This window comes from Callithrix jacchus, chromosome 15, assembly GCF_049354715.1.
Source record: "Callithrix jacchus isolate 240 chromosome 15, calJac240_pri, whole genome shotgun sequence".
NCBI lineage: Eukaryota > Metazoa > Chordata > Mammalia > Primates > Cebidae > Callithrix > Callithrix jacchus.
In genome coordinates, this window is record NC_133516.1 from 82,310,211 (window position 1) to 82,333,297 (window position 23,087).

The 23,087-nt window shown below is 42.0% G+C and overlaps 1 protein-coding gene across 2 annotated transcripts in view; it reads left to right on the plus strand.

The window, feature by feature from the left end:
• HGD (homogentisate 1,2-dioxygenase) overlaps positions 1–23,087 on the plus strand; it is a 54,294-nt gene that overhangs the window by 19,249 nt on the left and 11,958 nt on the right. The window contains exons 5-11 of one of the 2 annotated variants that reach the window (XM_002758765.7): positions 12,101–12,160; positions 13,869–13,960; positions 16,533–16,567; positions 17,394–17,473; positions 18,043–18,142; positions 19,918–20,042; positions 22,346–22,450. In XM_002758765.7, coding sequence (XP_002758811.1) covers positions 12,101–12,160; positions 13,869–13,960; positions 16,533–16,567; positions 17,394–17,473; positions 18,043–18,142; positions 19,918–20,042; positions 22,346–22,450 — 597 coding nt within the window. The remainder of the gene's footprint in view (positions 1–12,100; positions 12,161–13,868; positions 13,961–16,532; positions 16,568–17,393; positions 17,474–18,042; positions 18,143–19,917; positions 20,043–22,345; positions 22,451–23,087) is intronic. The other variant, XM_035274092.3, reaches the window with a different exon arrangement.

A 23,087-nucleotide genomic window follows, 5' to 3' on the forward strand; every position in this document is an offset into this window, starting at 1 on the left:
GAGTTCTAAAGGCTATAAAGGAAGCATAGTGGCTTCTGCTTCTGGGGAGTTCTCAGGATGCTTCCAATCATGGGAGAAGGCAAATGATGAGCAAGGCATCTCACGTGGCAGGAGCAGGAGCAAGAGAAAGAGGAGGGACGTGCTATACACTTTTAAATCCAGTGCAGGCTTCCCAGATAAGAGATCAAGAGCTTGATTCACTGTCACAGCCTTTCAAACTCTCCACTTTCTTCCATGTCCCCTACCTATCAGCCACACTAGAACTATCACCATTCCAGGACAACTCCCTAAGTTCTCCTGCCTTAGAGCTGCAAGCTGTTTTATCTACCTGGAATTTCCTTTTCTTCCTTCACAAATATTCACCTATCTAAATCCCACTCATGATTTATGATTCATTTTAAGTAATACTTTCTTCATTATACCCTTTCAATATTTATCAGAGTATTTAAGAGTAGGGTCTATGTTGCTATCATCCTCATCGGATCTGCAGCATCCAGTACATGCCTTCTTCCAAGTAGTAGAGTCAGAAGTATTTGTTGAACTTACTGCCTGATAGTTCAGATCCTATCATTCTATAAATAAACTAGATTGCATTTCTCTAAATGCGTACAGTGGTGTGTGCCAACATTGCAGTGCACATTGCCCTGCTCAGCCCTTTTGGACAGCTTGCTGGCTCTTTTTACAGTACATCTCCATCAACTTACATTTCACTCCTTGCAAAGTTATTGCAGCTGTCTGCAAACCAGATGATTTCGTTGCTTATATCTCTTGTTTTATATATATAAGAATGTTAAATAGGCCCTGTGCCAGATCTTATTCCTGAGGGAACCTTCCTATTTACCTTTCTCTTCCAAAGTTATTTGCACTGATCCACTTCCTTGTTTTTCTATCACACGTTTTTCATGCTTCCAGGATCTTCTGTAATGGATTCCCTGAGGGAAGAGACAATGTCATGTTCACCTCCAGCACCTAGCATAAAATCTGGCACACAGAGAGGTTCAATAAATATTGTTTTAAAGAATTAATATAAGGAGATTAGACAAGAACATTGACCCTGAAGGACCTAAGCAGAGTTAGTGTCCCAGGAGTCAGACTGAGGCCAGGGTGACTCAGCACTGGAGGAACAGTAAATAAGGGTCAGTTTGGAAGACCAAGTACAAGACCATTAAAAGGAGGCAAAGCTTGGGTTTAGGACCCCAGGAGATCAGGATATTTAGGAAACCGGTCAAGACAGGATAAGATCAAAGGGCTCAGGGTGTAAGTACGATTGGCTGAGGAAATGTTGGCATCAGTTCTTAGTAGAGAAAATTTAACTATTCTAAATCACCAGTTTTCTCACTTCTAAAATAGAGATAGTAATAATAATAGGGCACCTCAAAGAGTTGTTGTGAGAATTAAATGTCATCTGGCATTTTTTTAATTGAGTAATTATTATGTTCCATATTCTGTGCTAGGTGCTAGGTAATCGTTTACATTCAAGGGCAAGGTCAAATGAAAATCCATGTTTCTATCCTTGATGGCTCATCTTCATTTGTAGCCTCATAAAAGCCTTTTGTTTTTTTTAAGATAGAGTCTTGCTCTGTCACCCAGGTTGGAGTACAGTGGTGTGATCTCAGCTCACTGCAATCTCCTCCTATTGGGTTCAAGCGATTTTCCTGCCTCAACCTCCTGAGCAGCTGGGATTACAGGTGCCCGTCACCACACCCAGCTAATATTTTTTCTTTTTTTGGTAGAGACACAGTTTCACCATATTGGCCAGGCTGGTTTTGAAAGCCTGACCTCAGGTGATCTGCCCGCATTGGCCTCCCAAAGTGCTGGGATTACAGACATGAGCCACCACTCTTGGCCCGAAAGACTTTTAGAAATCTAAATTACAGTGCCTTGGATCTGCCTTACCTGTATTCTTGCCTGTTACCTCAAAGAACTCCAATGGATCAACCAAAGCATGATTTCTCTCCACATACTTCATGCTACCTTTTTTTCCTCAAATTTCCAGAGTTTCTGAAGAATTCACATGAGCCACTGTTTTATTTTAATCCCCCCTGTGTTTCTTAGTCCGGACTGAAACTCACCACCACAAATTATCCTGGATCTCTCTGCTAACAACTGTTTATACATTGTATTAATCCATTCTCACACTGCTATAAAGAAATTCCTGAGACAGAGTAACTTACAAAGAAAAGAGGTTTATGGCTCAGAGTTTTACAGGCTGTACAGGAAGCATAGGAGCTTCTGCTTTGGGGGAGGCCTCAGGATGCTTCCAATCATGGTGGAAGGCAAAGGGGGAGCAAGGCATCTCACATGGCAGGAGCAGGAGCAAGGGAGGTGCTACACACTTTTAAATGACCAGATCTCATGAGAACTCACTGTCATGAGAATAGCACCAAGAGGGTAGTGCTAAGCCATTCATGAGAAATCCACCTCCATCATGCAACCACCTCCCCTGCTCTCTCTTGTTCCTGCTTCCATCATATGAGATACCTCATTCCCCCTTTGCCTTCTGCCATGATTGAAAGCTTCCCGAGCCTCTCCAGAAGCAGAAGCTGCCATTTTTCCTGTACACCTTGCAGAACCATGAGCCAATTGAACCTCTTTTCTTTATAAATTACTCAATCTCAGGTCTTTATAGCAGTGCAAAAACAAACACACACAGAAAATTGGTACCAAGGAGGAGGACATTGCTATAAGGATACCTGAAAATGTGGAAGCGACTTTGGAACTGGGTAACTGGCAGAGGTTGAAAGAGTGTGGAGGGCTCAGAAGAAGACAGGAAGGTGAGGGATAGTTTGGAACTTCCTAGAGACTTGTTAAATTGTTGTGACAAAAATGCCAATAGTGATATGAGGAGATCTCAGATGAAAACGAGAAACTTACTGGGAACTAGAGCAAAGGTCACTTTTGTTATGCTTTAGCAAAGAACTTGGCTGCAGTGTGCTCCTGCCCTAGGGATCTGTGGAACTCTGAACTTGAGAGTGAAGATTTAAAGTGTCTGGTAGAATAAATTTCTAAGCAGCAAAGCATTCAAGATGTGACCAGGCTGTTTCTAACAGCCTATTTTCACATGCACAAGCAAATAAATGACCTGAAATTGGAACTTACATTTTAAAATAAGTTTACATTTAAGCTTATATTTAAATTTTAACTCGTATCTAAAGGGAAGTAGAGTGTAAAAGTTTGGACATTTTGCAGCCTGGCCATGTGGTAGAAAAGAAAAGCCCATTTTCAGGAGAAGAATTCAAGCAGGCTGCAGAAATTTGCATATATAAAAAGGAATCAGGTGCTGATAGCCAAGACAACATGGGAAAGGCCTTGAAGGCATTTTGCAGACCTTTGGGGAAGTTCCTCCCATCACAGACCCAGAGGCCTAGAAGGGAAGAATGGTTTTGTGGGCCAGGCCCAGGGCCTCACTGCCCTGCACAGCTTTGGGACACTGTTTCCTGCATCCCAGCTGCTCTAGCTCCAGCTATGGCTCAAAGGGACCCAAGTATAGCTTCAAAGGGTGCATGTCATAAGCCTCGGTAGCTTCCATGTGGTGTCAAGGCTGTAGGTGCACAGGATACAAGAGTTGAGGCTTGGGAGCCCCCACCTAGATTTTAGAGGATGTATGGAAAAACCTGGATGTCTAGGCAGAAGCCAGCTGCTGGGCAGAGTGCTCACAGAGAACATCTACTAGGGCAGTGTGGGAGGGGGAAGTGTGAAGTTGGAGCTCCCATACAGAGTCCCCACTGGGGCACTGCTAGTGGAGCTGTGAGAAGGGGGCTACCATCCTCTAGAGCCCAGAAAGATAGACCCACCCACAGATTGTACTGTGCACCTGGAAAAGCCACAGGCAGTCAATGGCAGACCCTGAGAGCAGCTGCAGGGGCTGAACCCTGCAAAGCCACAGGAGCAGGGCTGCCCAAGGCCTTGGGAGCCCAACCCTCATACCAGTGTGCCCTGCATGTGGGACATGGGGTCAAAGGAGATTGTTTTGGAGCTTTAATGGGAGTATTTAACAAATGCCTGTACCCCCATTGTATCTTGGAAGTAACTAACTTATTTATTATTTTACAGGCTCTTAGGTGGAAGAGACTTACCTTGTCTTAGATGAGACTTTGAACTTTGGACATTAAAAAAAACTTTTTTTTAATTGTTATTTAGGTTCCGGGGTACATGTGCAGATCATGCAGGATTGTTGCATAGGTACATATATGGCAAGGTGGTTTGCTGCCTCCATCCCCCCATCACTTATATCTGGCATTTCTCCCCATGTTCTCTCTCCCCAACCTCCGCACCCCCAACTATTCCTCCCCTAACTCCCCCAACAGACCCCAGTGTGTGATGTTCACCTCCCTGTGTCCATGTGTTCTCATTGTTCAACACCCACCTGTGAGTGAGAACATGCAGTGTTTGATTTTCTGTTCTTGTGTCAGTTTGCTCAGAATGATGGTTTCCAGATTCATCCATGTCCCTACAAAGGAAACAAACTCATCATTTTTTATGGCTGCATAGTATTCCATGGTGTATTTGTGCCACATTTTCCTTGTCCAGTCTATCATGGATGGGCATTTGGGTTGGTTCCAGGTCTTTGCTATTGTAAACAGTGCCACAGTGAACATATGTGTGCATGTATCTTTATAATAGAACAATTTATAATCCTTTGGGTATATACACAGTAATGGAATAGCTGAGTCAAATGGAATTTCTATTTATAGATCCTTGGGGCATTGCCACACTGTCTTCCACAATGGTTGAACTAGTTTACACTCCCACTAACGGTGTGAAAGTGTTCCTATTTCTCCACATCCTCTCCAGCATCTGTTGTCTCCAGACTTTTTAATGATCGCCATTCTAACTGGCATGAGATGGTATCTCAGTGTGGTTTTGATTTACATTTCTCTAATGACCAGCAATGATGAGTATTTTTTCATATATTTGTTGGTCTCATATATGTCTTCTTTTGAAAAGTGTCTGTTCATATCCTTTGCCCACTTTTAAATTGGTTTGTCTTTTTCTTGTAAATCTGTTTTAGTTCTTTGTAGATTCTGGATATTAGCCCTTTATCAGATGGGTAGATTGCAAAAATTGTTTCCCATTCTGTTGGTTGCTGGTTCACTCTAATGGTTGTTTATTTTGCTGTAAGCTCTGGAGTTTAATTAGATCCCATTTGTCTATTTTGGCTTTTGTTGCCAATGCTTTTGGTGTTTTAGTCATGAAGTCCTTGCCTATGCCTATGTCCTGAATGGTTTTGCCTAGGTTTTCTCCTAGGGTTTTTATGGTGGTAGGTCTTATGTTTAAATCTTTAATCCATCTGGAGTTAATTCTAGTGTAAGGTGTCAGGAAGGGGTCCAGTTTCTGTTTTCTGCACATGGTTAGCCAGTTTTCCCAACACCACTTATTAAACAGGGAATCCTTTCCCCATTGCTTGTTTTTTCAGGTTTGTCAAAGATCAGATAGTTGCAGATGTGTGGCATTGCCCCTGAGGCCTCTGTTCTGTTCCATTGGTCTATGCTGTTTTGATTATTGTAGCCTTATAGTATATTTTGAAGTCAGTGAAAGTTTATTTAAAAGTTTAGAGCAAGAAGAGAATAAAGTCCACTTGGAAGAGGGCAAAGCAGGTGACTTGAGAAATCAAGTGCATGGTTTGACCTTTGACTTGGGGATTTTATACATTGGTATGCTTCTCAGGGGTTGCATTCCTTCTTCCCTGATTCTTCCCTTAGGATGAGTTCTCTGTATCCACTGAACTTTGGACATTTGAGTTTTGCTATAATGAGTTAAGATTTTGGGGGACTATTGGGAAGGCATGGTTATATTTTGAAATGTGAGATGAACATGAGGTTTGGAAGGAGCCAGCGGCAGAATAATATGGTTTGGATCTGTGTCCCCACCCAAATTTCATATCTAATTGTAATTCCTAATGCTGGAGGTGGGGCCTGGCAGGAGGTGATTGGATCTTGAGGGCAGTTTCTCATGAGTGGTTTAGCACCATCCCCCTTGGTACTGTTCTCATGATAGTGAGTGAGTTCTCATGAGATCTGATCAATTACGTTTGTGGCACCTCCCACCTCTCTCTGTCTCTCTCTCTCTCTCATTCTCTGTTTCTCTCCTGTTCCTGCAATGTAAGCCATGCCTGCTCCCGCTTCACCTTCTGTCATGATTATACGTTTCCTGAGGCCTCCTCAGAAGCTGAGCAGATGCCAGCATCATGCTTCCTGTACCATTTGAAGAACTGTGAGCCAATTAAACCTCTTTTATTTATAAATCACCCAGTATCAGATATTTCTTTATAGCAATGTGAGAACAGACTAATATGCACATTATGAAGACTATTTCACCTAGAAGTTACTTCAAAATTCTTGGATAGGTGGTACTGACTTCTAATAATATGTCTAGCTATTCTCAGCCAGTGTTGTTGAGAGTAACCAAGTCATCCAATTTAGTTGAGTCCATGGGAATTATAGAGGGAATCTCAGCAAATCAAAGAATCTCCACTTTGAAAGGGATACTCGGATCATCTAGCTCAATTCCCAGTATTCTAACTGGAAATACTTAGGCCAGTTATCTAATATTTCCTTTTCATCTCTGAGCATGAATTTTGAATCCCGATCATCAAATGTTGCCACCAATTCTGTCTTCCTCCTTTGGTAGTCTTAAATGATCTTTAATTCTAACTTTGGACACCCTTAAGGGGTATCTTTAAAGATACTTTCACGTTATTTTTGACCACCTCATTTCTAGCAAGTAAGTTTATCTTCCTATAGAACTCACAGAATACAGTTGTAAAATATGTGAAGCAATAATAGAACTAAAAGGAAAAATAGACAATCCACAATTTTAGTAGGAGACTTCAACACCCCTCTCTCAACAGTTGATAGGACAACTGAACAGAAGGTCAGAAAAAATATAGAAGTGATCTACAGAAGAAGCAGAATTAGAAAACAAGTAAAAAAAGAAAAAATATATGGAAGTGATGATTTTACACAGGTACGAAGAACTGACATTTTAGAAATAATCTTTGGACTTGTAGAAATATTTGATGTTATAGCTATTGCCTGAATGTTATTTTGACTTCCAAAAGATCTCACAGGCCAGGATTGGTGGCTCATGCCTGTAGTCCCAACATTTTGGGAGGCTAAGGTGGGTGAATCACCTGAGGTCAGGAGTTTAAGACCAGCCTGGCCAACATGGCAAAATCCCATCTCTGCTAAAAATACAAAAATTAGCCAGTGTGTGGTGGTATCTGCCTGTAGTCCAAGCTACTTGGGAGGCTGAGGCAGAAGAATCATTTGATGCAGTGAGCCAAGATTGCGCCACTATAGTCCAGCCTGGGTGACAAATTGAGACTCGGTTCCCGCCCCCAAAAAAAGACCTCACAAATTTGCTTTAGTCTTGTTTTTAATCTCAGTGCCTTAGATTTATTTATCTATTCAGTTATTCAACAAATATTAATGCCTACTATAAGCAAGCCATTGCACTGGGCATTAAATTGATTTTATTGTTTTTGAAATGTTTAATAAGTAAATTCTATATAGAAGAAACTAACAATAGTATATAGTATAAATAAAATAAACTGTTGGCCGGGCGCGGTGGCTCAAGCCTGTAATCCCAGCACTTTGGGAGGCCGAGGTGGGTGGATCATGAGGTCAACAGATCGAGACCATCTTGGTCAACATGGTGAAACCCCGTCTCTACTAAAATTACAAAAAATTATCTGGGCACGGTTGTGCGTGCCTGTAATCCCAGCTGCTCGGGAGGCTGAGGCAGGAGAATTGCCTGAACCCAGGAGGCGGAGATTGCGGTGAGCTGAGATCGCGCCATTGCACTCCAGCCTGGGTAACAAGAGCGAAACTCCGTCTCAAAAAATAAATAAATAAATAAATAAACTGTTTAAAAAAGTTGTAGGACTATATTAGTCTGATCGAGCTGCCATAATAAAGTACTACAGACAGGGTCGTTTAAACAACAGAAATGTTCTTACAGTTCTGAAGACTGGGAGTCCCAGTCCAACGTATAAGCAGGGTTGATATCTGGTAAGGCTCCTCTTTGGTTTAAAGACAGTCCTTCTTAGTATGTCCTCACATAGCCTATCCTCTGAGTGCATGCAGAGAGAGATATCTTCTTCTTCTTTTTTTTTTTTTTTTTTTGAGACCGAGTTTCGTTCTTGTTAACCAGGCTGGAGTGCAATGGTGCGATCTCCACTCACCGCAACCTCTGCCTCCTGGGTTCAGGCAATTCTCCTGCCTCAGCCTCCTGGGTAGCAGTGATTACAGGCACGTACCACCATGCCCAGCTAATTTTTTTGTATTTCTTTTTCTTTTTTTTTTTAAACGGAGTTTCGTTCTTGTTACCCAGGCTGGAGTGCAATGGCGGGATCTCGGCTCACCGCAACCTCCGCCCCCTGGGTTCAGGCAATTCTCCTGCCTCAGCCTCCTGAGTAGCTGGGATTACAGGCACGTGCCACCATGCCCAGCTAATTTTTTTGTATTTTTAGTAGAAACGGGGTTTCACCATGTTGACCAGGATGGTCTCGATCTCTTGACCTGGTGATCCACCCGCCTCAGCCTCCCAAAGTGCTGGGATTACAGGCTTGAGCCACTGCGCCCAGCCTATTTTTTAGTATTTTTAGTAGAGACAGGGTTTCACCATGCTGACCAGGATGGTCTCGATCTCCTGACCTCGTGATCCACCCGCCTCAGCCTCCCAAGATATCTTCTTCCTCTTATAAAGCTATCGGTTCTATCAGATTAGGGCCCCACATTTATGATCTCTTTTAACCTTAAAACCCATCTCCAAACATAGTCACATTGGAGATCAGGGCTTTAACACACAAATATGGAAGAGGACACAACTTAGCCCATAGCAAGAACTAAACCAATCAGCAAACATCCTTTACTTCTTTCAGAGGTTCTTCTCTGGAGAGAATTATGGAATTGCAGTTCTCACCAGCACCCCGTTGTTATATGTAAGAAAAAAACACAATTTGGAGAAAGAAAATGGCTTTCCTGAAGATCATAGAGTACATGGGAACAGAGAAAGTAGCAAAACCCAAGTATCCAGTGCACTGTCCTTTTGGTCTTGCCATCGATCAGAGAGTTACTGCTCCACAGCATACAATGAAGCTGCAGCGAGCTTTAGTAGATGTTTCTACCATGCACTCTATGGACTCTTCCTATTAATCCTCCTCACATTTACCAAAATATCATATCAGAGCTCCTAACCAAAATCTTTTGCCCAAGAATCCAAAGCTGGCTTTCTCTTGTGAGTACTGAGTTCATCAGAACCACCTTGGGGATTTTATTATCCTTCATGATACAGGCCCAGTATGATCTGAATATGCACTCTGTATAATCTTCTGCCATCAGGGCCAACAGATAAATGACTCCCCTCTCTGTACCATCTCTGTCATTTGTTGGGGATCATTTTTGGATTAGAGAAGGTTTATCAAGGTCATTGCTTCTTCCAGATTGTGAGCCATGTTGAAGATATGCTCCCTTCAATATGAAATGTAGTTGCATTTTCATCCACCTCCCCGGGCTCTCTCTTCTCATAACTTGAGGACTGATGTGCTACAGAAGTCCTTGAAAAATGACTAGTTGACCTAGTCAACCCATCAATCTCTCTGGCTCAGTCTTTTCCACTCACAGAAGACAAACGCCTTCTTTGAGGGCCAGGACTTTATACTCACAACAGGGGTTTTGTTTTTTGTTTTTCGTTTGTTTTTGAGACACAGTCGAGTCTCACTCTGTCACCCATGCTGGAGTGCAATGGTGAGGTCTTGGCTCACTGGAACCTCCATCTCCCAGATTCAAATGATTCTCCTGCCTCAGCCTCCTGAGTAGCTGGGATTACAGGCATGCGTCACCATACCCAGCTAATTTTCATATTTTTAGTAAACATGGGGTTTTCCTATGTTTGCCAGGCTGGTCTTGAACTCCTGACCTCATAATCCATCTGCCTTGGCCTCTCAAAGTGCTGGGATTACAGGTGTGAGCCACCACACCTGGCCTTACAACAGATATTTTAATATCAGGCAGATGAACAAACACAGTCCAACAAACCAAGCAGCAAATCCCCTGCTACTGGGATTTCTCTCTTGCTCTCTCTTTACTTTCTTTCTCTTTCTTCTTTTTTCTTAATCACCTTTTCCTTACATTTTTAAATCCTTAGACTTGTACTAATTAGTCGTTCTTGCTATTTAGCAACTGGCATTGTCACTACCACATATGGCCCAAGATGGCAGACTTTAGTTGACTAATTAGTTGGTTGTTTGACTGGGTGGACTTTTCTGAGTATGATGTTTGGTTCATCAATACAAGAATCACAGAACCTCTGGGTTGAGTGTGCTGATTCTTAAACCCTAGCTGCACATTAGAACTTTCATAAAATACCAATGTCTGGGCCCCACCTTCAGATTCTGTTTTAATTTTGTTTTTTTTCTCTAAGGTTCTCCATGTGATTCTCATGGGTGGCCAGGATTGAGAATCTCTGGATAGAGCTAAAAGGTTACCCAGACAACCATTGATCTGATACTTAAACCCCTTCTACTGGGAAATCCAGAAAGATGACTCTTTCTGGATTTTCTTTTTGAAACTAAGATTCTAGGTAGTATTGTCTTCCTGACAATCTTGCTGGGTATAAAAACTCTGCTCTGTTATTATAATGAAGCAGCAGGCAATGGTTAGTGGTAGACCAGAACTTCCCGTAAAAAATCCAGCAGTGCTTAGCTGTGGCACTTCCTGATGTTAGGGAAATATCCTCCTAGGTCACTGGTTCTCACCTGGGGGAAAATCTCCCCCCAGGTGATGTTTGGCAACGTCTGGAGACGTTTTGTTACAACTTGTTGGAATGCCACTGGAACCTAGTGCAGGGAAGGCCATGGATGATGCTAAGCATTGTGCAATGCACCAAACACCTCCCAACAACAAAGAATTATTTGGTGCAAAATGTCAATAGTGCCAAGGTTGAGAAACTATTTCCTAGATTCTTGCTGTCAGGTCCCCCATTACACCCGTAAGAGATACCACCCTTAATGGAATTTGTCCTAAAGCATTTCTTTTTTTCTGAAGCATGATTGCAGCACTGTTTTCCAAATCAACATTTTACATCCCTTTTAAGCATCTTAGAATGTAATCATCCTGCTTTACTATGAAGAAATGAAGGCTGCTGCCTGATGGTGTATGTCAAAGAGACAGAATAATCCCAGGGCTGCCTTTTCCACTTGCTGCTTCCTTTCCCATCTGGCTGCCTTCCTGAAATACAGAATGATCTGAGCCCTATGACCTAATGGAGGCCCTGCCAAGCCCACCTTGACCAGGTGCTGCAGCCAGTGGAGCTGGTCATCAGGGTGCAGGTCACTCCATGAGACATGGCAGCTGGGCTTATCAGCTGCCAGCCTGGCTAGGTCAGGCCTGCTGCCAAGTTGATTAACAAATACTGGGCTGACACTTCAAGAAGGACCTAAACCTGCTGATTTTCCTCCCTACTTCCTTAGATCACTTCATCATTAAAGATTGTTGTGATTTAAACTGAACTGTCAGGCAGCCTAGGGACAAATGTGGGGTTTCATGAAGCAGCTGAACCTGGTACGGCATTTACCAGATCCAATCTCAGCTGGGTGCTCTTTCTTTCTCTTAAAAAAAAATAATTTAAAACTCTAAGGGCTTGAAGTAGAAGTAGAACCTTCCCCTGCAGTGTCAGGAGCCCACACAGAGAGACTGGCATGCCAGGAAAGGGAGCTGATTATAAATAGCATAAAAAGCAGCATCAGTCAGAACTCACTGATGTGCCTGAGCAAAATGTTAAAAGAAACAAATAGCTTCCAAAAGAGGAAGCAATGGTTTTCTTTTATTTTTATAATTTAAAGTGCTAAGGAACAAAAGCAGTTTATATTCATATAGTTTTAAGCACACACACACATGTGTGTGCACAAATAACATACACACTAACAGAGTCCCTTTAAGAAAATGATGGATAATCATTTTAAAATAACAAAATCATGAGTAGAGCCTCACAGAGGGAGCAGCTTTCCTTTCTCTTCTGTGTAATTGATGCTATTTATTTAGAAGGTCTATGGTTTCCCTTTGTGAAGTGATTTTTATGTATGTGTATTTTTTTCCAGCTTAGATGGAAACCATTTGAGATTCCAAAAGCATCTCAAAAGAAAGTGGACTTCGTGAGTGTAAGTCAGTCCTATCTACACCCTTCCTACTGCTCTCCTCTCTTCTGTGGTAAGTGAGCCAACCATATGCAGGCTGAATTCCAAGCAGAAGCAGCCCTATCAGGAGGCAGCAGAGACAAAACCACCTGCATATGCTTTGGGGGCTGCAGAGGGATGTCTTACTTACAGAAACCATATGGCCCCTGACACCAAAGGGTACTCATTAACTATTTATGTCTCAGAAAGGCCAATGACAATTGAACATTTTTCTACTTAAGCTCCTTTCTTTTGGCTGGAACAGGGGCTTTGAAACTTTTTGCTTGTTTTGATAGTCTGATGATATCTTTGTTTATAAATGTATAAAATAAATTATATAAAATTACAAAGAAGCTAATTATATTGAAATATAATGACAAAAATACCATTAAAAACAAATTTGACTTGTAGTCATATATATGCTTTCTTGTTAATGTGCTAAATCATAATATCTATGGAAAACATCTAATAATTATGGTATGAGCATAAATATACTTTGAGGTATCTATAATGACTATAATGTGATATCCATCATTTTTATCATTGATAAAGTTACAGGCACCTCTTATCCTGCTATGATTTGTTGCCTACATTATATTAGTTGAAGGAAATGATAAATTTCACTCAGAGATTACCAAAAATATATAGAAAATATTTCCCATCCAAGTTCATTATCTTCCTGAAGTAGATTGGGCTGGAATGGCATCAACTCAGCAAGGCAACTCTAGTTAGTGCAATGCTGATTGGAAGCTCTGTTCGGTAGTTATAGGTGCTAGGAGTACTGGAATAACTGCCCAGAGTAAGGAGTATCTGGGAGAGAGGAGAAAGGAGCTCTAAGGAAGTGGGGTTCAAACCCTCAGTGGAGGGTTCTACAGACCACCCTCAGCTCATGGCTTTCTTAGGGACAGTCCCAGTGCCCAACCATAGGACAGATTGTTAGAATCATCTTGAAGTTCTCATCTTTATTAAGTGCTCCAAACCCTGTGTAGACTCACTTAAGTATACCCTAAACTTACAAATTGAGTCAAAATACAAAACGATAGCCCCATCCCCTTTCTTGTGTGAACTCAATATCTGGAGGAGCAGAGCTCCCTCCTTTGTGCTCTCCATCTGCAGATTTGGGGCTGAGGGCTGTTCTGAGAAGGCCCATGTGTTAAGGTTTCTTGCACTGTGGATCATCTGGTCACACAGAAGAGAGAATTGCAGTCTGTCAGAATGCAGTCCTTGGCCCTATTCCAGAGAGATTAGGGCAACCCTATTCATAAGCAGAGGGCTGCCCATAGTGGAGTGTACTTTAGGGGCCTTAACTGGTCCCTGATGCTGCAACCTTCCTCCCTGAGCCTTGTAGATGCCTGATGCTACCTCCAACAGACTCTCTTCTTCCAGTTGATATCAGCCTCAAACTGACAAAATACCAAGTAATGAACTGATGATACTCTGTAAGTGCTTCTGATATAGCCCCTAAGACAACCCAGATTTAGGCCATGCCTGGAGACTAGGGTAAACTACAAACTACCAAACATGAATCAGTAAATTCAGGCTCCTCAGAGGCTGCGTGGATTCCAAATGTCCCACTGGTCCCAAAGGGACGACCCTAGTAGAAATTTCTTCATGACCATCAGGGACCAGTGGAAGGGCTGTCTCTTGGGCACCATTCACATTAACCTTTCCCTCTCCTGTGGCTCTCTCCCAGGGCCTGCACACCTTGTGTGGAGCTGGAGACATTAAGTCTAACAATGGACTTGCTATCCACATTTTCCTCTGTAATACCTCCATGGAGAACAGGTAAGTGGCTAAGTTCTAGACTAGGACACGTCCATCCCTTAAGGGCTGTTGGCCAGAAGGTAAACTCCCGAAACTCCAGATCTCGCTCTTGTGAAGTCACATATGCACATACATAGTTGTTTTTATTATTGGGTTTTTCCTCAAGGCAATATTGATATATATTAATTGACAATGATAATAAATGAGCCAAAAGGCATTTATCTTGACTGGCACCGGTGATATAAACAAGAACATCACATAACAATGTAACCAGAAAAGGGAGGATGGAGCCCTGGAATGCAGGAGTAGATTGAAAGGCATTTGACTTTGAGTCCAAATATTGTTTTGTTGTTGTTTTTTAATATTCAAGGATTTTTCTGAGCCAAATATGAGTGACCTCAGCCAAATATGATCCTGAGAACATGTGCCCAAGGTGGTTGGGCTACAGCTTGGTTTTATACATTTTAGGGAGACATAAGACATCAATCAATACATGTAGGGTATACATTAGATCCAAACAGTGGTTGTTGTCTCAGTAGAAAAATAACAGCACATTTAAAGGAGAAAGAAAAGAAAACAGAGAAATAGAGAACTTAGGAACTCTGTGGTTGCAGGTTGACCTTTGGGCTCTGAATGATGTAGTTTTCCCATCGGTTTAAAATGTGCACAACAGACAGTAATATGTAACCAGCTGGAGTACTAGAAACCCTGGCATGCCCTTGAACTTTTCCATTTTACACAAACACTTGCAAGTAGAGACACCTTTCTCTCTGTCTTTCCTCATTCTTAGATTGTTTCCCATACTTTTTTTCTTAAAAGGAGGAACTGAACTGTGGCCTGGGAATTGTTTGGGTGGTGGATCGGTGTACTGATTGTGGGCAGAACTCCACAGTGTTTCACCATGGAGTCGTTTCCACCCTGTTATGTGTCTCAGTTTCTTTCTCCAGAGATCTAGTACCTCGGAGAGGCCTCACAATGCCAAGTGATCAGCTCTTACATGCATTTCCAGGACAAACCTTTTTAAACTATTTTTTTGTGGGGGGGTTCCCTGTAGGGCCACTGCACATCACAGGGGATTAATCCCCCAGACACTGCAACTCAGGCCCTAGACACCCAAGGTGACTTTTAGCTGGGAGGAACAAAATGACCTTTCTCTGTAAAAGTGACAGTTCAATTTCTCACGCAAATGGGCAGACAAGCCAATTGAGCTAAATTTTGGGAGAAAAAAACAATGGAGAAGACTGTTTAGAATGCACCTCCAAACTGGAAACCAAAAGGGTGCCCAAAAGGGGGTCATTCTTCTTGTCTTTAGAAAAAGACAATGGAGAAAATCCTTTAGAATGCATCTGTGAACTAGCATTAGGAACCTAAACAAGAACTTCCTAGGAGGAAAAAGAAAAAAGCTCAGAATAAATCAAGGACCATCAACAAAACAGGGCTCAGGGGGACTTAACAGTTCCATCAGAGGAGAAGCCCAAAGTTGAAGGGGCTTTCGATGAGCCCCTGCTGGTACCTTAACTCTGAGTTCCGGCAACTCCTTCAGGGTTCTGAATATTCTCTGAGGCCCTTTGTGTCCAGGTGCCAAATTATTGTTGACAAAAAGAGTCAAACTATTAATATGTAAAATATTTGAGTTTATTTATTCTGAGCCAAATATGAGTGACCAGTAACCCATGACCCAGCCCTCAGGAGATCCTAAGAACATGTGCTCTTAAATATCCTTAATTTTCAAGGTTCTCCAGGGCTGTTCTTGAGTCCCAGGTCACTCTGTGTGAGTTTCCATTAGGACCACCCATTAGTGGCAGGTCAAGCTAACTGACTTTGGATTCAGCTAATAGTCCTGTGTAAGCTTAAAATTCCTAAGTAGAGGAGCTTATAAACTGGCTTTACAAAACAAGTATGCAAATGGCATTCTTCCCTTATTATACACTGCCTCTGGAACTAGACCATTTGTGTCCAAAGCTCAACTCCACATTTTCTGGCTAGCGACCTGTGGTGTAAGACATTTAACTCCTAAGCCATGAATCAGGGGCAATATCACACCCCTATGACAAGGCTCTGGAGGCCTCTCTTTGGATCAAATCTCATATCAGGCCAACTCCCCTGTCTCCATTTGAGCCGCACTGGCCTTCCTTCACTTCCTTCAACCTGCCACATGCCCTCCTCCTTCTGAGCACTTGCACTTGCTGTTCCTTCTGTCTGGAACATTCTTTCCTTTCTCCAAACCTCACCTAGATAACGCCTTCAGATCTCTGATCAAATGTGTCACTTCTTTGAAGAAGCCTTTGCTGATTCTTCAAACTAACCAAGTCCTTATTCTTTCATTCCCTTGAACAAGAACATTACAATGATGGTTTTGTTCTGCAGTTATTTGATTACTGCAATGATTTTGTTCTGTAATTGTTTGATTGCTCTCTGACTCCCCACTAGACTCCAGGTCCACAAGGGCAGAGCCTGAGTCATTTTGCTCCCCATTTTATACCCAGCTCTGAGCTTGGTACAGAGTAGGTACTAAACAATAATTTGTGTTACGAATTGATTGTCTAGATAATGTTAAAACTGAAAATCACAGGAATTACTCTATATGTTTCAGATGCTTTTACAATTCAGATGGGGACTTCTTGATTGGTGAGTTCTGAAGACTTCAGACCCCCTCACTATTAACTGACCCCTAGCCACAAGCTGCTTTCTAATTTTATGCACATTACTTTCCTTCATTCTCCAATCTGTCTTATTTCATTTAGTGCAATCCAGAGACTGAGATCTAGAGGCCACAAGTGGTCTGGAAAAGATTTCTAGTGTAACTCAGAGCCCCTATTCTATTTCTTTGTCTCTCTGTCTTTACCCATCTCTTCTGGACCTTTCTGATGTGGGAGACCTGGGCAGCTGAAAAGAAAGGAAGACTAATATTAATGGGATTAACTTATTAAGATAACTGTATTTGCCTTTGAACTCATTCAGTAAAAGCCCATTTATCATTAGTAACTGCAGTTTAAGTTCAAATTTCCATGAGACCATCTAAAATGTAAAGTCTATCAGAGATTGTTCTGGTCTGCCTATTATATTTGGTGGTTTTTTTAGTATCAATATTTTGGAGTCAACATTTTGGTATATATGTTATACAAGAAAACGTTAGCCTTTTGCTGGAACTAACAGAAATGGGTGACTTTCCATTCTACTTCTGCTACCCCTTTTTGGCCATGTCACAAAATTGTGCGTATACAAGTTCCTTGCCTGGTGACCACAAAAGCAGAGTCATTATTTTATTCACATTCTTCTAGATAGGAAAATACCTAATCTAACTTGTCAGAATATATCTTTTCCCCCAAGAGACTCAATAAAGCTCTTTTCATTTGGAATGAAAAAGCAAATGCAGCCCTTAAGCCTTTCCTGTTTGTGAAATGGTTATCACACCAAAAGAATTGCTCACCACTGCCCTGTCTTTTTTTGTCAGTTCCCCAGAAAGGGAGCCTTCTCATTTACACCGAGTTTGGCAAGATGCTTGTACAGCCCAATGAGATCTGCGTCATTCAGGTTGGTGATGTGTCCCCTTCTCTTCCCTGCCTCTCACTAATTTGGGAGCAGTCAGATGTTTCAGTGGCTGCTATTTCCAACTCTAAAATTTCTCTGTCATGTCTGGGCAATGAGGAGGGAGCTTGAGTTATGCAGAAGGTTCCAATGTGCTGAAGACTAAGCAAGCTTGGGTGCCTTGCTTTGTTTTAATATAGCACATAATTCTAAAGCACAGACCACTTGTCACTGCACTTTACTAAATATTTACATACACTCTGGATAAGTCCCTATTCCCACTAATGGCAGTAGAGACAGTGAAGGTTGACTTTTTTTTTTTTAAATATGACTAAATCAGGCTTATCGTTATCTCTGGACCCAATGAGAGGGTAGACTAGAATTGGCTTGGGTCACATATGTGATTAGGAATTAAGTTTTACTTTTTAACTCATCTTTGCTCTGGTCACCTCTCTGCCAGCTCAACAAACCCAAGCTTTATTTTTGCATGTGGGACTGGCTATGGCTCTGGGCAGCTTCTTTATAACTACAGCTGTGATTTCAGAGGGCACACCAGTGTCTACTTTCCATTCCAGAGAGGAATGCGGTTCAGCATAGATGTGTTTGAGGAGACCAGGGGCTACATCTTGGAGGTCTACGGTGTCCACTTTGAGTTACCTGACCTTGGACCTATTGGTAAATCTTCATTACAAGCCTCTAAGCTTCACTTGAGATGTAGGACACAGATAATTGCATGAAAGTTAAACATCCTTCCCTCTTCACTATCTCACTCAAACTTCCACTTTTTTCTCTAGATAAATTCTTCTCTAGACCAAGCATCTTTCCATAAAATACATGCAAAACAGAAAGCAACCCAAACCAATCCACTATAAATCTCTCTAGAATAGTATATAAACATTGGAGATAAAGACAGCATGTAGTAGATTTCTGGTTGCACACACAGCGTGTACAGTAAAAACTGTAGAAGTTTGGGTTACTGTGTGCCAGGGTCACCAGAAAGAGCTCCACAAAGGAGATGAGAATTTGACTAATTCTTTACGAAAAGTTGAGGAAAGTAAAGAGGAAAGGAGCAGCTTTGCAGAAGCATGAAAGTGGGAATAAGCGTTGTGATTAGGAGGAAGATCTTTTTGCTCAGTCAATGGGTTGTTTATAGACAATAAAGTGGGAAGGCCATAAAAATGGCCTGGGCTGTATTCCTGTGGAAAGGAGAGATGGACTGGGTGACACACAGTCTATGAACCAAATCCACACACTTAGCTGTCAAAAAAAGTGTATCACTCAGTGCTATAAAGGATCTAGAAACCATACCCCAGGAGGCAGATTAAAATATTCAAAAGTGAACCAAGGACCACCACCCCCCAGCCCCCATTCTTCTGGCAAGCTTGAGGAAGTGAAAATGCTAGGAAGGGTTGATCTCAAACTGTCTCTTGGAGCGAAAGGAGTGGCTGGGAAAATTGGCCCCTGGTTTCCTCTTTGGTCACAACTCCCAGTTCTTCCCTTCCTTGTCAACAGCTTTTTAGAGCAAACAGGGACAGGCCAGTGTGTGCCTTCTGGTCAACTCCCCTGAGGAATCCAAATATGCAGAGGAAGGTGGGAGGCAGCAAGAGGCAGCTGGAGCCATGGTGGGCCGTCTGTCATCCTGTTCACCACCCACTCTGCTCTGGCTTCCTGCTGCTATACCGTCAGCATAGCCTCCAGGTTCCATGGAACATGTATCCTCTGGAAAATATCTATAATTTACTAACCAGCCAGGGGCTTATTTTTTTTAACCCCAGGAGCTGGAAATAATAAAACACTCCTCAGCTCACTCCTCTCAGAGTTAAAATTGTTTTTGCACTTACATTTTTCATGTTTGGTCTTTTGATTTATTTTCTTTCTCTGGAGGAGACACTCACTACTAAGCAGAGGTAAGCAGGCAAGTCTTAAATACTTTTTCCTGAGTGGCAGACAGGTTTTTCAAGCTGGAGAGCAGTTTTACAGACTTGGAATCTGAGTTCTGTCTAAGGAGCAGAGGCAAGCCTAAGGCAACAGCCTGTAATCCTTCCTGAGATCAAGGACTGTCAATGAGTTCTAGAGTATTCAAGGGTTCCTTGAAAAGAAAAAGTTCTGAAATTCTATCAGATCTTCCCTTTTCCTCTTTTCCTGTCTCTTTCTCTCTTCCCTTCCCCTCACCTGTAGTGATAAGATAATGCATATAAGATGGTTTTGTTAACCATAGTTACTCCACAATCTTAGAAGGTAATGCTGGTTTTTGTGAATGTTTTTTCTAACCAGATTCCTCGAGTCTTCCTAAAAGGTACCAAACTGGAAATCCAGTGAATCTTAGGGCAATGAAAGCAATTTGTGGAGTAGCTCCTGACATGAAAGAAAGCCTTTCTCTTCATGCAACGCAGGGCATCTTTCCTATGTTTTGGAGGTTTCTAAAAGACTTTTGGGTTACTGTATTCTAGGGGCCAATGGTTTGGCCAATCCTCGTGATTTCTTGATACCCGTTGCCTGGTATGAGGATCGCCAAGTGCCAGCTGGTTACACTGTCATTAATAAATTCCAGGGCAAGCTGTTTGCTGCCAAACAGGTAAAGTAAGAGTGTTGGCAGGCAGGGGAAGAAATGCTTAGTGATTGAGCACTTACTGATTGCCAAGGCGAATGTTAGAAACTTTACATATATCCTTTCATTGTTATACCACTAAGGCACTACAAATAAGACAAATAGTTCTTATAGTCAGTGATACTTTCATAGTCATGAAAAAGGCCAATAATGATAAATAGCTTACCAATTTCACAGTAAGTGGCAGAACCAACATTTGAACCCATATCTGTCTGACTCCAAAGGTTGTGCCCTTTCTACTCACCAAGCAGTGAAAATCTTAGCAATATGCAGGTCACTATAAATGGTATGGAAAACATAATATATGGGCAGCATAAGGAAATGAGTTAACAAACAGATCAGCTAAGATTTATATTCTCCAATAGCACCCTATTTCAAATACAGGCCATTCTACAAAACAAGTAGAATTCAGTTAATTAGCTTGGCTTGGTTTATAGTACCAGGCTGGCAAATACAGGACACCAAGCAAAGGCTCAGATATTAGTAAATATTAATAATAACAATGTCATATGGACTCTATAATATATTACTAAATATGCTGAATATATATTAGAATAAAATAATCATATGAGAAGAAGAACCCAAAGATCTCTTCTGTTTAGCATTATCTGTTTGCTTCCTTTTGTCTATTTGACTTATTCCTTACATTTTCCAAGGTATGTTATTCTTCTTAGGTAGCATCTAGAGATAATGCCAACCAGCAGAGGTCAACCAGTTTGGCACTTAGAAATTAACCCTCGAAGCAGACACATTGTCATTCTTACATTATCTGGGTCAGGATCTCTCAAAATTCAGGGACTATTTGCATCAGAAACCCTCAAGGAGGCTTGTTTAAAATGCAGACCCTTAGATACTACTCTAGTCTTGCAAAAATGATAACCTCTGGAGATAGGGATGGAAACCTACATTCATTTTAAGCATTTTCCCCAAATCATTGTTTATATATAATTGTTAGAGGACCACAATTCTAGAAGCAGCCAGCAGCTCCTCCAGAAAGGTTTGCACTTTCCAAATGGACCCTGTGCTGGTTATTCTCTGTGTGAGTCCCCATTGATCCGTTCTCCCTCTTTGCCATGATCTGTGTCCTAGAAGGTTGACTGTATCACCTGGGCTCCCTAACCAGCTGGCTTCTGCTGGGTTCAACCCACAGGAAATTGGAAGGCAAGAGGAAAGACAATTGGGATATTTCTTCCCCTGCTTCCTCCCTGTTTAGGAATGTGTTTCTGGCAGTAGCTGCATCCCCCATATGACCTCAGCTCCTGTTGGGAAGCTCTAGTGGTATGCTGGAGCTGATTCATAGTGACTTGCAAAAGCTGATTTGCACACTTCTGTCCAATGCTGTATTCAGCGATGTCACATTGATAGCTAGAAAATGATCATGATGAGACTATATACACCTTAGAAATCAGTAAACTCTATGTCAATGCTTTATATTTTTCTTCAGAGTGCTAGTTGTTAAATACTTACCAGCACACCACTCGGTATCCCCCTTTTTTACAATTCTTGCTCTTGCTGAAGTTCTATAACAATATTTTCCTCCTTATTCCACATGCCTAGGAATGGCAGTGTCTTCCCACTATTGCTATGCTCAGATACTTCAACATTTCTAGTCATTCCAGTTAACCCTAACTATGCCTCTAAAATATTTAGAGCATTCAGACCCATAGATACAGAAGGGACCATCTTCCTATAGCAGAACACTGATCCTCTTCTACCCCAGAACAGGACCAAGAAGTATTATGTTAGGATTGCTCCAAAGTCTCAAGTCCTTGGAGTTGGAACTCTTAGAGGCCGTCTCCCCTCTCTTAGACGCCTTCTCCCCGCCTTTGGACTCACCAACCCAGGCACTGTGTCTATTGCAAGCTCCTCTAGTCTGAAATTACCTGGAGAAACATCACAGCAGGTACTCTCTGCTCCAGGAAACAGAAGGTAGCCCAGATTGTTTGAGAATTGCTGACATCCACAGATCTTCACAGTTAGGTTAAAAATTGTTGAAAAGGCAATACTTGGAGAATGTGCTGTGCTTCTGCTACGTGTGTGATCAGAAGGCAGCTGCAGCTTGTGAACCAGAAAGGATTAGTGGCTAAGTGGAGGGCATGTGGAGCAACCACAAAATGATTCAGGGTTATACTTCTCCCAAAGGACAGTAAAATTAAATCAAGAACCAAATCAAATCAAATCAGAGAGAGGCATACCGAGTACATATTGTGGGATCACAGCTACAAAAGCATTAGATGGTAAAATCATTTTTTCCTGCTTTTTGTGATTAGGATGTCTCCCCATTCAATGTTGTGGCCTGGCATGGGAACTATACACCCTACAAATACAACCTGAAGAATTTCATGGTTATCAACTCGGTGGCCTTTGACCATGCAGTAAGTGTGAACCCTGTAGGGGCCCTGGGATGAGACAACCCTTGGGTGCAAGGGGTCCACAGTAGACCCCTGACAATTACAGATCCAACATTTCCAATGTCACTGTTGTAAGCCCTAGAGATAGTCATTTGTCCTTTGGTGAAGGAGTAAATAACAGAACTAATAGGGGAGCCAAGCCAGATACTCAGCGTTCCCCTGTGAACACAGCTTCATTCTCTACAGAGCGTTCATAATACTCTGACTTGTGTTTGCCAAACTAAATGGGTAAATACTTAGTTTCTTTGTAGAAAATGTATCCCCCAAAACAACCAAGTGTTAATGTCGGTGGTGAAATGAGGAGAAAGAAACGTCATGAATTTGGAGAAGTCTCTGACCTCACAACTCGAGAGCCTGCTCTGTGATCTATGACTGTTCACCCCAGTACCTCCATTTCTGGCTGTGTTTAGCAGTGTCAGGGCGGACAGCCTACTTCTAAAATGACTCATAACATTGAATTTAAACCAAAGAAAGTCTAGATCATGTACTTGGTCATATTTTTCAGTCAGTTAGGGGACCACAAATAGGTCCCTGGTCTACAGTGCAGGCCCCCAAGACCCTCCATACTTAATAAAGTGCTGGTTCTGAGATCCTGGGGGGC